This window comes from Podarcis gaigeae (assembly GCF_964106915.1).
Source record: "Podarcis gaigeae genome assembly, chromosome: 2".
Classification (NCBI taxonomy): Eukaryota; Metazoa; Chordata; class Lepidosauria; order Squamata; family Lacertidae; genus Podarcis; species Podarcis gaigeae.
Genome location: NC_139679.1, coordinates 13,800,334 through 13,814,141, shown reverse-complemented (window position 1 = coordinate 13,814,141; position 13,808 = coordinate 13,800,334). Strand labels below are relative to the sequence as shown.

General features: G+C 44.2%; 1 protein-coding gene across 1 annotated transcript in view; it reads left to right on the top strand.

The window, feature by feature from the left end:
• The window catches only part of CS (citrate synthase), a 32,850-nt gene that overhangs the window by 4,894 nt on the left and 14,148 nt on the right, over nt 1-13,808 (top strand). The window contains exons 2-3 of the mRNA XM_083728924.1: nt 12,389-12,436; nt 13,514-13,621. Coding sequence (XP_083585050.1) covers nt 12,389-12,436; nt 13,514-13,621 — 156 coding nt within the window. The remainder of the gene's footprint in view (nt 1-12,388; nt 12,437-13,513; nt 13,622-13,808) is intronic.

Sequence of the window (13,808 nt, the reverse complement as noted above, 5' to 3'; positions counted from 1 at the left end):
ATGAACACACTAGCTCTGCATTCCCAAGCCTGTTGTCCCTTGTGTGTTCTAGGGCAGCAGCCTGCACTTGGGAAACCACTTGTACTTGTTGAGTTCCCATGCATTTTGGAAAACTGGAAAAGCAGGGTTCCAGAACAAAGGGAAGCTTCCATGAGTACAGGAGCCTTCCTTGCTGCAGGCAGATGTATTGGAACACACGGAGAATGATAGATTCTGGAGGATGCAACAGCTAGGGTGTTTGTGCATGCACTTTCATTTTAGTTAGACCCTATTACAAATGCCTGAATAAGTATAATGTGGAACTGCAACTCTTGGCAGCCTTGACTGTTTGACTCCTTGGTTGGAGACTAAGGATATATCTGCACTGGGCCTAAGAAGGAGCCCTCGAAGAGGAAGAAGCCTGCATTGTTGTCACTGGAACTAATAGAGCCCTGATCTCCAGAGCCTTCCACATTAGTTTTAGTGGTGGTTTTTGTCTGTTTAATTCTGTAAGCTACTTTGTGTGTCCAAACACAGAAAAACAGGGTAAAAATAATAAAAGCAAACAACCCCATATCAGTAATTGAGAGGATCTCTTTCAGAAAGTATGTGCATGAAAATCCATTGCATATATTTGAGTGTTTGGGCAGAAAGACAGTATATAAATATAGTTAGTACTGTAAATAAATAAGTAAATGAATTCACAGCCATGTTGTGTTAACTTTAAACAAGTTAAGGTGTGTAAAAAGCACAAGATGATGCCAAAACAAACAGGTGCTTGTTGGGGTTTTATATCTTGTAGGAAACTCTTCCTGCTGATTGGCAGTGGGTCTGCTACATGCAGCAGGTCCCTCTCATAACTCCTATTCCATAGTCACAGTTTCGTCCCAAGTCCCTTATGTTAGAATTTGGGTCCCCTGAAGGGGCCAGTATTCCTGCTTTTGTCAAATCGACTTGAGTGATGGCCGAAGGAGAATGTGTATCTCAGTTTAATTTGGCACACCTGTAAGAGGGAAAAAACATTTTCTAGTACTATAGGCAAGTGCTGCTTTGAGAAACCTTTGCACGGTTTGGACCTCCCAAGTCAGATGGCATGATTCACGTTTCTTCCATGGTGAGTTATCGTCCTACTGAGTTTTGCTGGCAAGCTGGCCGTTGGCTGGATTGCATCACCCAGATCCTGATAACCAGGTTAAAATGACATGGAGGTGCTTGGCTGGCCTTGCCACCTTAATTGCCCTTATTGTTGGGTGCATGCAGTCAAGCTAAACATCGAGGTCTGTTTAAAGTAGGTTGCATTCACTGAGCCATCTGACAGTGCCTCCAAATAACGCGGCAACATTATTAGGATATTCTTTATATGTAGCTTCAGTATCCACACAAGAGAACAGGCTAAATCCAGGCCAGCAGCATAGCTGTCTTCCCTAGCTTAGAGAAGAAAGCACAGAAAATGTTGCAGAGGTTGGATGCGGCTCTCTCTGGGTCACAGCTTGTTCACTAGTCTGTGCCTGAACAGATTTATATAGGAATCCCTTAATTGGCTCGGACTCCTGCTGGCAGATATAAACTGCCCTCTGCAGAAAGACAGCATTATCTTGAGTGAGGTCTTCTGATCTGCTGTCTGTATATTCCCGTTGCAAGGGTGGGGTGTGACAGTTTAGCTTCTGAACTTTTCCATTACCTTCCTAGTAGGGATGCATCTAAGCTGTGAGAATTCCTTCCCTTCCAGAACAAAGAACATAGACTTTCCGAAGACCCTTCTGCCTTAGCGGCTGTCTTCTGTCTGTGCATGCAGATGTATGTGCATGCCCACTCCACTTAACATACCACTGCTAAAATGCTTTTGAGGAGCCAAACTTGTGGCTGGGCAACCTTTCCTTCTCAGTTATAGGTGGGGAATTGCTTTTATATCACACCAAAAGCACATAATACACTTCAGGCCGTTCAGCTGTGATATGTCCATTGGCCGTGGAATCTATATGTAATTTGTTTTCTTGGTTTTAAAGAACATGTATGCAAAAACTCCCTCGTTCTCCTTGCTTCATAGGGACCGTTTTCAAAACTTTTAGAAAGCTCAGCCTAAAACAAGACACAGGAAAAGGACAGTTTCCAGGGTCTATGGAGTACAAATTCTGATCAACTCCAGCCAACATGGCAGACGGCCAAGAGATTATGGGAGTTGTAGTCCAAAACATCTGGAGGGAACTAGGTAGGGAAATCTGAACTAGACCATTAAAATAAAACAGGTTATTTCATTTATAATATTTATGCCTTGCTTGTCCATTAATAATCCTGAAATGGTTAGGTTTAGTATTGTCATTATTATGTAATAACACAGTTGAGTGCAGGGTTTCTGTTTCCTCGGTGTAAAAACATGTCCCAAGGAAAAAGGCTGCTGTCCTGGCAGTAGTAAAGCATAACCACTTGTCAGTAGTAACCTTATCAAATCCTAGTGTGTTCAACCTAACTGGGGTAGCTCAGTCGGTAGAGCATGAGAATCTTAATCTCTGGGTTGTGGATTTAAGCCCCTTGTTGGGCAAATGATTCCTGCATTGCATAGGGTTGAACGAGATGACCCTCTTGGTCCCTTCCAACTCCATAATTCTATGATTCTACATGAGTAGTTTATTAGTAAATCCTCTGACCCAGCAACTCCATATGCTTCCAGTGGCCTGTTTGCTGAAGCTCTAGAAGACAGCCTGTGAAAGCACATGGGGCTCATTATCTTTGCTTCTCTACCCTCTTGCTCATTCTTTTCTTAGGATGCTTTAAAAAGTAAAATAAACCCGTTTCATATATTACATCTGGAAAGCGACTGCAGTTTCTAAAGTTCAAGGTGAGCAGGTTTTGTCCATGACTTTGCAAAATTTCCTCACAACTGCAATAAATATTCCACAGTACAGTACTTGAAAAGAGGTAGTGAAGGCATTCAAAATTGGAATAAGAAAGATTTCAGTTTTCTGAAAAAAATAATGGTCTCTTATGAAGGCAGAGATTATTTAGGACCTAAGGCTCTTCCTTTGCTTTCTGTTTACGTACTTCCCTTCTTCTGAGTCAGAGCTTTCATGACTCTCATTTCTAAAGCACCAGATGCTTTAGATATTTAGGAAAGAATAGGTCTATTTATTTATTTTTAATACAATGCAATCTTGCTTGAGGCTTTCTTGTTTTCTTTCATTTGTAGAACTAAAAATAAAAATGGCTGCAGTCTTGCTTTTAAGAGTACTCTAGATTTCCCTAGGCATAATTTCCTGCTCTGGAAGCTGTAATGGTCATTTGTTCTTAAATTGGTTTACCAAGACATGGTGAATAACACTGGTTTCTTAGTTTTCCCTAGAGACAGCTTACTCCTTTTGTACCTATCCTGCAGGTGTTACCCAAATAATGCAAACACCTAGAAGGGAGAACTTCAACTGAAATTAAGCAAAGATTCACTGGTGTCAAACTTCAGAAGCTCAACACACTTCCACAGTAATCAATCCATAAATCAAATAGTCATATCCTGCACTATAAACACATTGAGCATTTAACCACTTGGATGACTCCCAGAAATTGGAGTCTTTTATCTGCCACCTTCCCTCCCAATTCTTGAGTGTGCATAGTATTTGTTTTCGTTTTTGAGAGGTATATCACATTGAGAAAGGAACTTGCCTGTGGAGGAGTTTCATGTACAGGGTGGGGAATGGGATCTTGGACTCCTGCATCAATCAAAAGGCAACATTCTGTCCTGAGTACTTGGTTCTACTGAGAACAGTGGGAAGAAAGTCTGATATACAGTGGTACCTCGGCTTACAGACGCTTCAGGTTATAGACTCCACTAACCCAGAAATAGTACCTCGGGTTAAGAACTTTGCTTCATGATGAGAATAGAAATCACGCGGCGGCAGCAGCACTTTAACCATAAGTTAAAGTGGTATCTCAGGTTAAGAACAGTTTCAGGTTAAGAACGGACCTCCAGAACAAATTAAGTTCTTAACTCAAGGTACCACTGTACTGGTTGTTGGGGGCGAGGAAGCTTCCCCATGCTTTGAAGAGAGAAGACCCTTCCCCAGCAGGACAGTGCATCTAGGACCTGAGTCTGCTTTATGCCTTCTCTTTCAACTTAAATTTTAGGCTTCCTCAGTCAAGGAAAAGGGGAACAAATGGGGAGAGCAAAATAGGAGGGTTTTTGAGGTTGGTTGGTTGTTGTTGTTGTTTGGCATACTTTATCCTTGAATTCAGCAATGTCAGCTCCTGCTGGTATACTAAAAGAGAGAGAACATGCACAAGAGCTGGAAACCACACAATGGAAAAAACAAAGATAAGTCTTATTAATAAAAATAATCAGATGGCACCTGTAGTACCTTACTAACATAAGACAGTTGGCTTGCACAATGGCTTTCAGATGATTCATGAAAATTAATCCCTAGCCAAAGACTGCAGCCCCAAGTTGGACAAAGGAAAGTGGAGCCACAGAAGAGGCAGAGAGCTAGCAAAGAAATATCATAATGCAGTTAAGATGACACCTTGTGGTACAAACAATTCTCCTTTTGGTGGACTTCTTGTAATATACGCAGTCCTTCCATGTAGAGATATCAGACTTGACTGTGTGATGCTGTCAGGTGGATGCTAACGTGGGCACAGCACTATATTGTGTGGTTTTCCTGAACTCCAGAAATGTCTTATTCTGCTGATAGCTGGAGTGTCTGCTTTTTCACCATCACCCCTTTGAAATGTGTAAATACCAGAGTTTTCATGGATTTATAAGTTCTCCAGAGACTTGAGTACTTTTCCAGCTCTCCATTTGCACTTTGACTAGATGTTTCTTTCCTAGGCAAACAATAGCTTGTGAAAGAAACTCATTCCTTATTCTTGGATTGCTTATCCTCAGAATTCAGCAGTGTTTACCAGAGCATTTCTGACTGAGTGCATACAGCAATGTATGTCTAGCCTCTCCTGGTGCAACTCAACACAGACTATAACTCTTCAGTTAGTGGCTGGGGCAGTCCAGTCAGGTGGGTGTGGTACAAATAATAAATTATTATTATTAACTTTGTGAGAGAGGTTACAAATATGACAGGCTCCTTGGCTCACTCTAGGTCATGTCACATTTATTATATTAGTTTTGTATTCTGTATTTTGTTAACTGGTGGCTGACAGGCAAGTGCACTCATGATTTGAATAGAACCATGATCCTGCAGACAGTGTTAGAAACTGGGATAGAAAAGCTAGAATCCAAATGGCTTCTGGGACCTGGGTTGTGGGCGCCAAAACAGAATGTATAGTCACCACTGGGGGGGGGGTCAGCAACACTTTATTTTTTGCTTTGATAAGCATGAATTAATATGCAATTCACCTAAGTGACACATTGTTAATATCACATTTTTAGCAGAAATCGTTAATACATGTTTAATTTGGTGTTGACAATAAACATATTGGTACAGTGGTACCTCAGGTTACATATGCTTCAGGTTACATACGCTTCAGGTTACAGACTCCGCTAACCCAGAAATAGTGCTTCAGGTTAAGAACTTTGCTTCAGGATAAGAACAGAAATTGTTCTCTGGCGGCACGGCAGCAGCAGGAGGCCCCATTAGCTAAAGTGGTGCTTCAGGTTAAGAACAGTTTCAGGTTACATACAGACCTCCGGAACGAATTAAGTACTTAACCCGAGGTACCACTGTACCATACTTCAGTTTTCAAAATGCTTTGCTTTTTATTATTAAACTCCTTAACATAATGTCTATTCTTAACATATACTTCAAGTATTCAAAGCACATACATTTCAGTAATCCTTGAGTGTCAGCCAGGCGCAAAAAATAGCACCCATACTTTTTGAGGTGCTTGCAAATGGAGAATCTTTAGGCACAAAATGTTCTCTGCGCCCTGCTAATTTCAAACCCTGCCTGCAGATGTTGGATTCCAGCTCTTATCAGCCCCATCTAGCATGGCCAGTGGTCAAAGCAACATCTGGAGGGCCAGTGATCCCTGATCTACTGCAGGCATGTGCTATAAAATATTTTCACCTTTCTCTCAAGCTTATTGTGCAATGGATCTGTATAGTTCTCCTAGAAACAACTTGTTGCAAAATCCGAATCTGACAGTCATTGGAGACACTGTATATGTTGTGGCAGAAAAGCAGTGGCAATTGTTATGTGCCACGTTGTCAGCTATTTAAATACCTGGTGGATTGTTGTTGTTTTTAAGCCTATAGTTTTAGACTCATACAAATGTGCATTACATTCAGAAGACTTTGGTATAATAGATTTTTAAAAATTAAAACCCATATTAAATATCAGGTTTGTGTTTTTATTTAAAGCAGCTAAAGCCACAGTGATTTAAGTTGGTTATAATAAAAGATGCTGCTTTATTTTTCCCAGAAGTTTATTAGACAGGCTTCTTGATCCATCAGGAACACAGTGCGCTCCAAAGGGTTGTGAAATCCTCAAAGTGTCCTGTTCTTCTCTCACACACACATATACAGAAAATCAGCACCGTCAGATTTAGCAGCGTTTCTTTATCTTGCAAAAGCAAAATGTTGCCTGCAGATTATAATAACCCACTTCCTTTCCAGCCCACTTGCCTAGGTAACTACGTTGACCACATGTGTTTCAAAATATGAGACACAGCTTTTACTTTCCCATGTTGGTGGCTATTTGCAAGCCTGCTCCTGTTAAAGGGGAGCGGGTGTAGCTAAGGCTAAAAACTTCACAAACTACCATATTTTTCGCTCTATAAGACACCCCAGACCACAAGCCGCACCTAGTTTTTGGAGGAGGAAAATAAGAAAGAAAAAAATTCTGAATCTCAGAAGCCAGAACAGCAAGAGGGATCTCTACACAGTGAAAGCAGCAATCCCTCTTGCTGTTCTGGCTTCTGGGATAGCTGCGCAGCCTGCATTCGCTCCATAAGACGCACACACATTTCCCCTTACTTTTTAGGAGGGAAAAAGTGAGTCTTCTAGAGCAAAAAATATGGTAATTTGAAACATTATAGGCAACAGACTAGAGAATCCAAGTGCACGAGTTGTATAGTAAAATACAGGTTTATAAGATTCCCATTGCGAACTCCCATTACATTACTCTTGCATTCTTCACAAGACATGAATTTCTCTCTTGTTGAGGAACAACTGTGACTGTATGCAGTCCTCTTAATCCCTGAAATAGCAGAGTTTGGCCTCCTCCCTGTAAATGTTGCAGGAAATTACCATCTTCAGCTTGTCTTATGTGAATGTTTTTTTTCCTCCTCCTCAGCCTCCTCATAATCAAGAGTTGTCCCAAGATAGTTCTCTAGGTCCAGAGTGGAAAAGGGATGTTTGTTGCTTAGATACGGCTCTGGGAGCCACACCATTCGCCCCAAAGCATCCTGCTGTTTACTTTTAATAGTGACCAAGCTTTTGCTGATTTGCTCTGGAGGGTAAAGCTGTTGCAAGTTAAAGCTTTCAGTGTACTGATTTTTGGCAGTAGCCTGGATCCTAGAATCATAGAGTTGGAAGAGACCACAAGGGCCATCGAGTCCAACCCCCTGCCAAGCAGGAAACACCATCAGAGCACTCCTGACATATGGTTGTCAAGCCATATGAATGTCGCTCCAAAAGAACATGGTGTTGCCGGAAGCTGCAGCCTTTGTTTATCCTGGATTATGTAGGGTGACTTTGGAAGAACTGTGGTGACACTGCTTGGTGGAGCTGTGGTAGGGCTCCTTCTGTTCCACAAGGCTTTATGTGCCAGGACTGTGTTCAATGGGCTTGGCCACCAGCAGCCTCTGCGGTGGAGTACCTGTCATCAGTCGCAGAGGAGCGCATGTTGAGCCAAGGAACTCGGTTGCTCCTGCGTGGCCTGTCCTGGAAGATAGGCAGGCAGGTATGCGCTGCTCAGAAGGCATTAAAAGCATAGAAGAGGTAAGCCGGGAGCCAAAAAAGGATGCTCAGAGGACACTTTCACAAGTGAAAAGCAAGTCAGCTGGGGGTTGGGAAAGTCTTGTCAGTAGTGCCCAGGGGACCGTTCATTGGAAACTGGCAGCTTGCAACTTGGCTAAATTCCTAGACTACATTGCTTTATTTTTCCTACTCAGTAGTGGGCTCTGAACATAGAAAGCTTCCTTATATAGAGTCACACCATTGGTTTGTCTAGTTCAGTATTGTCCACGCTGACTGTCAGTGGCTCTCCAGGGTTTTGGGCAGGAGTCTTTTCCCAGCCCTAACTGGAAATAGCAGGGATTGAAACAGACCTTCTGCTTGCAGAACATGTGCTCTGCCGTTGAGCTATATTCCTTTCCCATAGAGTCCTATGCCATAGTGCCATAGAGTCCTGACCTCTCTCAGAAGTCAGGAGGTGCCATCGGTTTTACAGATGTAGGATGTGTGCGTGTGGACTTTTGGTGTTCTGTGTTGCCCCAAAAGCAAATCTAGAAATACATACACATGCAAAAGGCACTTAATGCAATATTCTCCAGGCCAAAGGCTTTCTGTCAAATTGGCAGTGCTGCCAGTTATTAAATGTACTTTCAGAATTGCTGCGGCTCTGGTTCCATGCTTATGTGCATTGAACTGATGCCACCGGACCTGATTGATAAGCTAATTGGTTTTAAGAAACCTCCATCTTGATGTAGTCTTAGAGTCATGCTGAGTCTTCCTGATTTCTCTCTGAAAACACTTTTCCTGTCAGCAGAATGTGCTCAGCTGAGGCATAGGTTGCCCAAGTTCTGATATAGAAAGCGGTCACAGAAATCCCTTTGGCTTGTGTCCTGTCAGTGTCTGATAGGACCTGTCCCTTGGCTTTTGGCTGCCTCTCAAATTTGCTGGAATTTGTTTATTCCAAATACTTCATGACAGAGGGACAAAAGAATCATCAATGGTCTGGACTGTTTGTTTTACTATACAGTAGAAAGCTTCCTGTCTGGCTGTAATCATATGAGGATGGTGGGATTAGGTTTTTTTAGTGTAAGGCTTCTGTGAGAAGGGGAAAAAAGGAAGCCCAAGGTCTCCTTCTTTGCCAGCTCTCTTTCTTCTGCTTCCTGCCTGCCATATTCCATGAACACCCACCCCTCCTTCCTCTCTGCTACCAGGACTGGTTTGCAATGAAGACAAGAGTCCTCAACCTAGAGCTTCAGATCTGATCCATTGAGATGGTACACTCCAGATGGGCGTGTAACTTCCATCATCCCTGACCAATGGTCATGCTGTCTGGGGCTGATGGGAGTTGTAGTCCAGCATCATCTGGAGGGCACCATGTTAGTTATCCCTGCTATAGGTCGAAAGGATGTTTGCATAATTTACCTAATTCTACTCCCCACCCTCTAAAGAGGGTTTTTGCCAAATTCTAGCTTCTGGCATGTTGTAAACCTAGCAGGTGGCACTGTGAGTTAAACCACAGAGCCTAGGACTTGCTGATCAGAAGGTCGGCGGTTCGAATCCCCGCAACGGGGTGAGCTCCTGTTGCTCGGTCCCTGCTCCTGCCAACCTAGCAGTTCGAAAGCACGTCAGAGTACAAGTAGATAAATAGGTACCACTCTGGTGGGAAGGTAAACGGCATTTCCGTGCGCTGCTCTGGTTTGCCAGAAGCAGCTTAGTCATGCTGGCCACATGACCCGGAAGCTGTACGCCGGCTCCCTCGGCCAATAAAGCGAGATGAGTGCCGCAACCCCAGGGTCGGCCATGAGTGGACCTAATGGTCAGGGGTCCCTTTACCTTTTTTAACCTAGCCCTAGCACTTTAAAGGGGGCCTGTCCATACACATGTGGAAATCTCCTTCCCAGGCTTTGTCCGTAGTAGCATGCACCTTTCCCTTAGGTGCCCCATCAGGTAGGTTGGTATTCTGGGTATTGGAACACTTTATCCCATTTTTTACAGGCCACCTGGGGGAAAGCTGAGTGCATTTGAGTGCAAGAAAGTAGAAGCATTCCTTCTTGCAAAGGCAAACTGTACTGAGACAGCTCCTGTGTGTGTTCTGTCACTTGAGATGTGTTAATTCAGCTGTTAGCTATATCATATGCTTACCTTGCCATTAGTTTCTCTTGCTGTTCCACTGCTGAGTGCCACTTGCAGCCATTGCTTCCTATATCATTGCCTGTTTCTCGGCATCTTCTGTTATTGTAGGAGATGGGGCTGCAAGAATGGGAAGGGGGAAATGGCTTGTGACTGGAGGGGGTGCCTTTGCTCATCTAAAGCTTTTCTCCTAAGATTAGACGTAAACGGCAAGCAAAAGTATGGATATTTGGGACTTCTTTTCAAGTTGGCGACGTACAAAAGCACTTAAAAAAGAGAGTAACTGTGAACATGACAAAAGCAATGGAACAGCAATACAACAGAAAAGCAAACATGTTCCCCAAGCACCTTGGAGAACGTTTTCAAAAGCAGGCATTGCTTGCTGGCGTAAAGAGCGTCAACTCAAGGGAGGGAGTTCCACAGGGAGGTTGCCGCAACAGAAACAGACCTGCTTTGAGAAAAGATATTACTCTGCATGCTCTTCATGTTTTCCAAAGGAAAAGGTTTGCAGAGCAATGCTTTCTCAGATGATCTCAACCAGTGGGAAGGCAAAGTATGGTGCTCCTTGTGTAGGGAACTGCTTCCTGATTTCCTCTGCCCACCCCCAGCCCCACCCCCAGCATGCAGTTTCCTTGTCTTCAGTTATCAACCCTTGTTTGTGTTTGGTAGCTTTTGAGCAGCTGAGATTGGAAGGTGCTCCCCTTGGGTAATGCATACCTGGGATCCAAGTGCTTATGAAGTTTAAGTATGTTGGGCCAAAAACAGTGACTATAGTTGGGGGGGTGTCCTTGTTTATGTTGCTCATATATGCAACCTTCTGCACTACTGCTTATAACTGGGATTGTTCGCAAGGGAGGCTCAATCTTAAAAATTGAAAGATTATGATTGGGGCTGTGCATACTTTAAAATAAAAAACCCTAGGGAAAAAATCTGAATACAGGACTATAATGACCAAAATTATGCAAGGGGTGCGAAGCTGAATTTGGTTGCCTGTATAACAGATACAGATTCAACCAACTTTCACCCGTCTCTTTTGTATGCATAATTTTGTTTCTGTGCCTTCATAGTGCCACAAAACACAACTATGGATATGGCATGTGACCTGTGAGCAATTTTGGGGTAAGGGTGTTGGTGAACATTTCCAAGCGTTAATATTTAACTTTTTTTAGTCAAAGTTCTGCTGTTGAATGATGAAATTAGATTCTTCACTTCACCAAAGTCCTTTTGGGCAATATTATTATAACCCACGTGGTGGTCTGTTAAATGCAGACAATGCTTGTGTCTAACACTGTCTGTCTCAACCCTTTGGCTCTGTAATTCTCATCTTAGCACATATTAACAGGTTGGAAACTCAGCAACTTGCAGGTATCCAATGCTGCTAAACCAGCAAGATTGCCGGACTGTGAAACTGTAGCACACTTTTGCTTACCCTCCCTGGTGCACATGACTCATGATGAGCACTTGCTGAATGGAGTCCTGACCAAAACTCTTAGGCAGCTGATGCCAGGCATCCTACATTTGCAGGGTACAAAAACCAGTGGAAATTGCACAAAGTGGAAGCTGTAGGAATGGGGACATAATGTGTCGGGGAGAGAAGGGGGCAGGGAGAATACAATTAATGCAACAAAGAAAGTAAAGCCTAGTGTTTGAAATTTCAGAATTGCTTCACCATAAGACTCCTGCCTTGGTTTTAGCATTATCACTCAGCAGAAGTATAGAAAACTTGGTTCCTGAACCTAACAACAACAACAAAACCATCTAAAACACATTTGGTTGATTCTCTGCAAAGAATGCACTTCTGTATTGGTGGTAGGAGCTATAAGGAAACTCCCAAGTATTTCAAAATGTTCTTCCCATGTGCTATAGTGAAAATACTGATCTATGATGGCAGACTTCACTTGTGTGATGTTGTCAAGCAGAGGCGCCAAGTTGAGCAGAAGATTGGAAGGGAGCCGATGACACACACATGACATAGGCGTGATGCAGGGACTCCAGGAGGAGCCAGGGGGTGGAGCTGAACGTGGTGGCAGCATGGCTTCAGTGATTGATGGCTCCTCCTCTCTGGCACTCAGCATCCTCCTCCTCCTGCCGCCGCCAGCCAGGAGCTGCTTCCCCTCACCCTTCCCATCCATGGCAGCAACAGCAGGTAGCGCTACCAGCCACTGAAGCCACTCCACTCTCAGCCTCCTCCATCCCCTGATTGTTCTCAAATATTTTATCGGGAGACCCGAAGGGACCTGGACCCCTTAGAGTTGGCGCCTATGTTGTCAAGAGAGTCTCTTTATAACCAAGGGACTTAGGTGTATTTGCAAGTCAGGTGTTAAATGGGAGTGAAAGGCCATGGGGTGGTGGTGAGGAATCTGCTTGGGATGCATGTGAGGTTACCGGTGGTCTGCCCACTTGTAAAGAAAGTGTTTTCAGTTGCTGTCTCTTTCTCCCTTGCAGAACTCGTCATGTATCATTTTTGCTGCCAGACATGCCAGTGCTTCTACGGTAAGCAGTTATTTTTCATTGCTTGTGGGTTGTTCGGGGGAGATGAGTTTGGGTGCTCTGGACCCTCTACACCCTGTACTGCTGGGAACCTCGGGTGAAGAGAGTGCTGCTGTGCCCAGGTCCCACTTACAAATTTCCCATTGGTATCTCATTGGCCGGGGACGCGGGTAGCACTGTGGGTTAAACCACAGAGCCTAGGACTTGCCGATCAGAAGGTCGGCGGTTCGAATCCCCATGACGGGGTGAGCTCCCGTTGCTCGGTCCCTGCTCCTGCCAACCTAGCAATTCGAAAGCATGTCAAAGTGCAAGTAGATAAATAGGTACCGCTCCAGCGGGAAGGTAAACGGCATTTCCTGCGCTGCTCTGGTTCGCCAGAAGCGGCTTAGTCATGCTGGCCACATGACCCAGAAGCTGTATGCCGGCTCCCTTGGCCAATAAAGTGAGATGAGCGCCGCAACCCCAGAGTCGGTCACGACTGGACCTAATGGTCAGCAGTCCCTTTACCTTTACCTTATCTCATTGGCCATTATGAGAACAGGATTCTGGTCTAGCTCGACCTTTGACCCTGATCCAGCAGAACTTTCCCTATGTTCTAGTGCAGGGGTTGGCGAAGTTTTTGTGGCTTGGGCCAGACGTCGCAGTGGGCCAGAGTGTGCACACATGCATAAACGCTTTTTCCGGCACTCCTTCTGGCGCTGAGGAGGTGGGCGCCTCTTCACATTGGCTGCAGGAGCTTCCTGCAGCCGATGGGAAGCTGGCCAGCATCGCGGAAGGCAGTCCCCGCTCTGCTCCACACCTCTTTAGCGCAGTGCATGGTTGCCAACTGAGCGGGCGGCAGGGGTCCATGGGCCTTAGGTTGCCGACCCCTGTTCTAGTGTTTGCCCCAGGAAAATGTCCATAAAGCATACTGACTGTTTAGTGACTCACTTTGTCATTTGTACTTGAGAGAATGCAATCCGTGCTGGATTTATTAATTCTCACCCACTCTTTATTCTACCCCATGTCTCTTGCAGTACTAGGTTACTGGCATTTTCTTAACTTTGTATGTAAGATCTGGCTGCACTTTTGTGTTTCCAGAACCTGAAAGATGTTCTTGCAAACATGATACCTAAGGAGCAATCAAGACTTAAAAGCTTCAGGCAACAATATGGCAGCACAGTCATTGGTCAGATCACTGTGGACATGGTAAGTTCTTCCGGTGTCATCATTGTTAGTAGAATATCCGAGTCATTGTATCCTGCAGGAAATTCCATCTCTACCTGCAGGCTGCTACCAGTCTAAAGGAGTGAGTTGCAAAGAAGCCCCTGTGCTGTGCTACTTTTAGGCATTTTGTCCCCTGGTAAAATGTCTGGAGTAGGGGCTGAACAATATC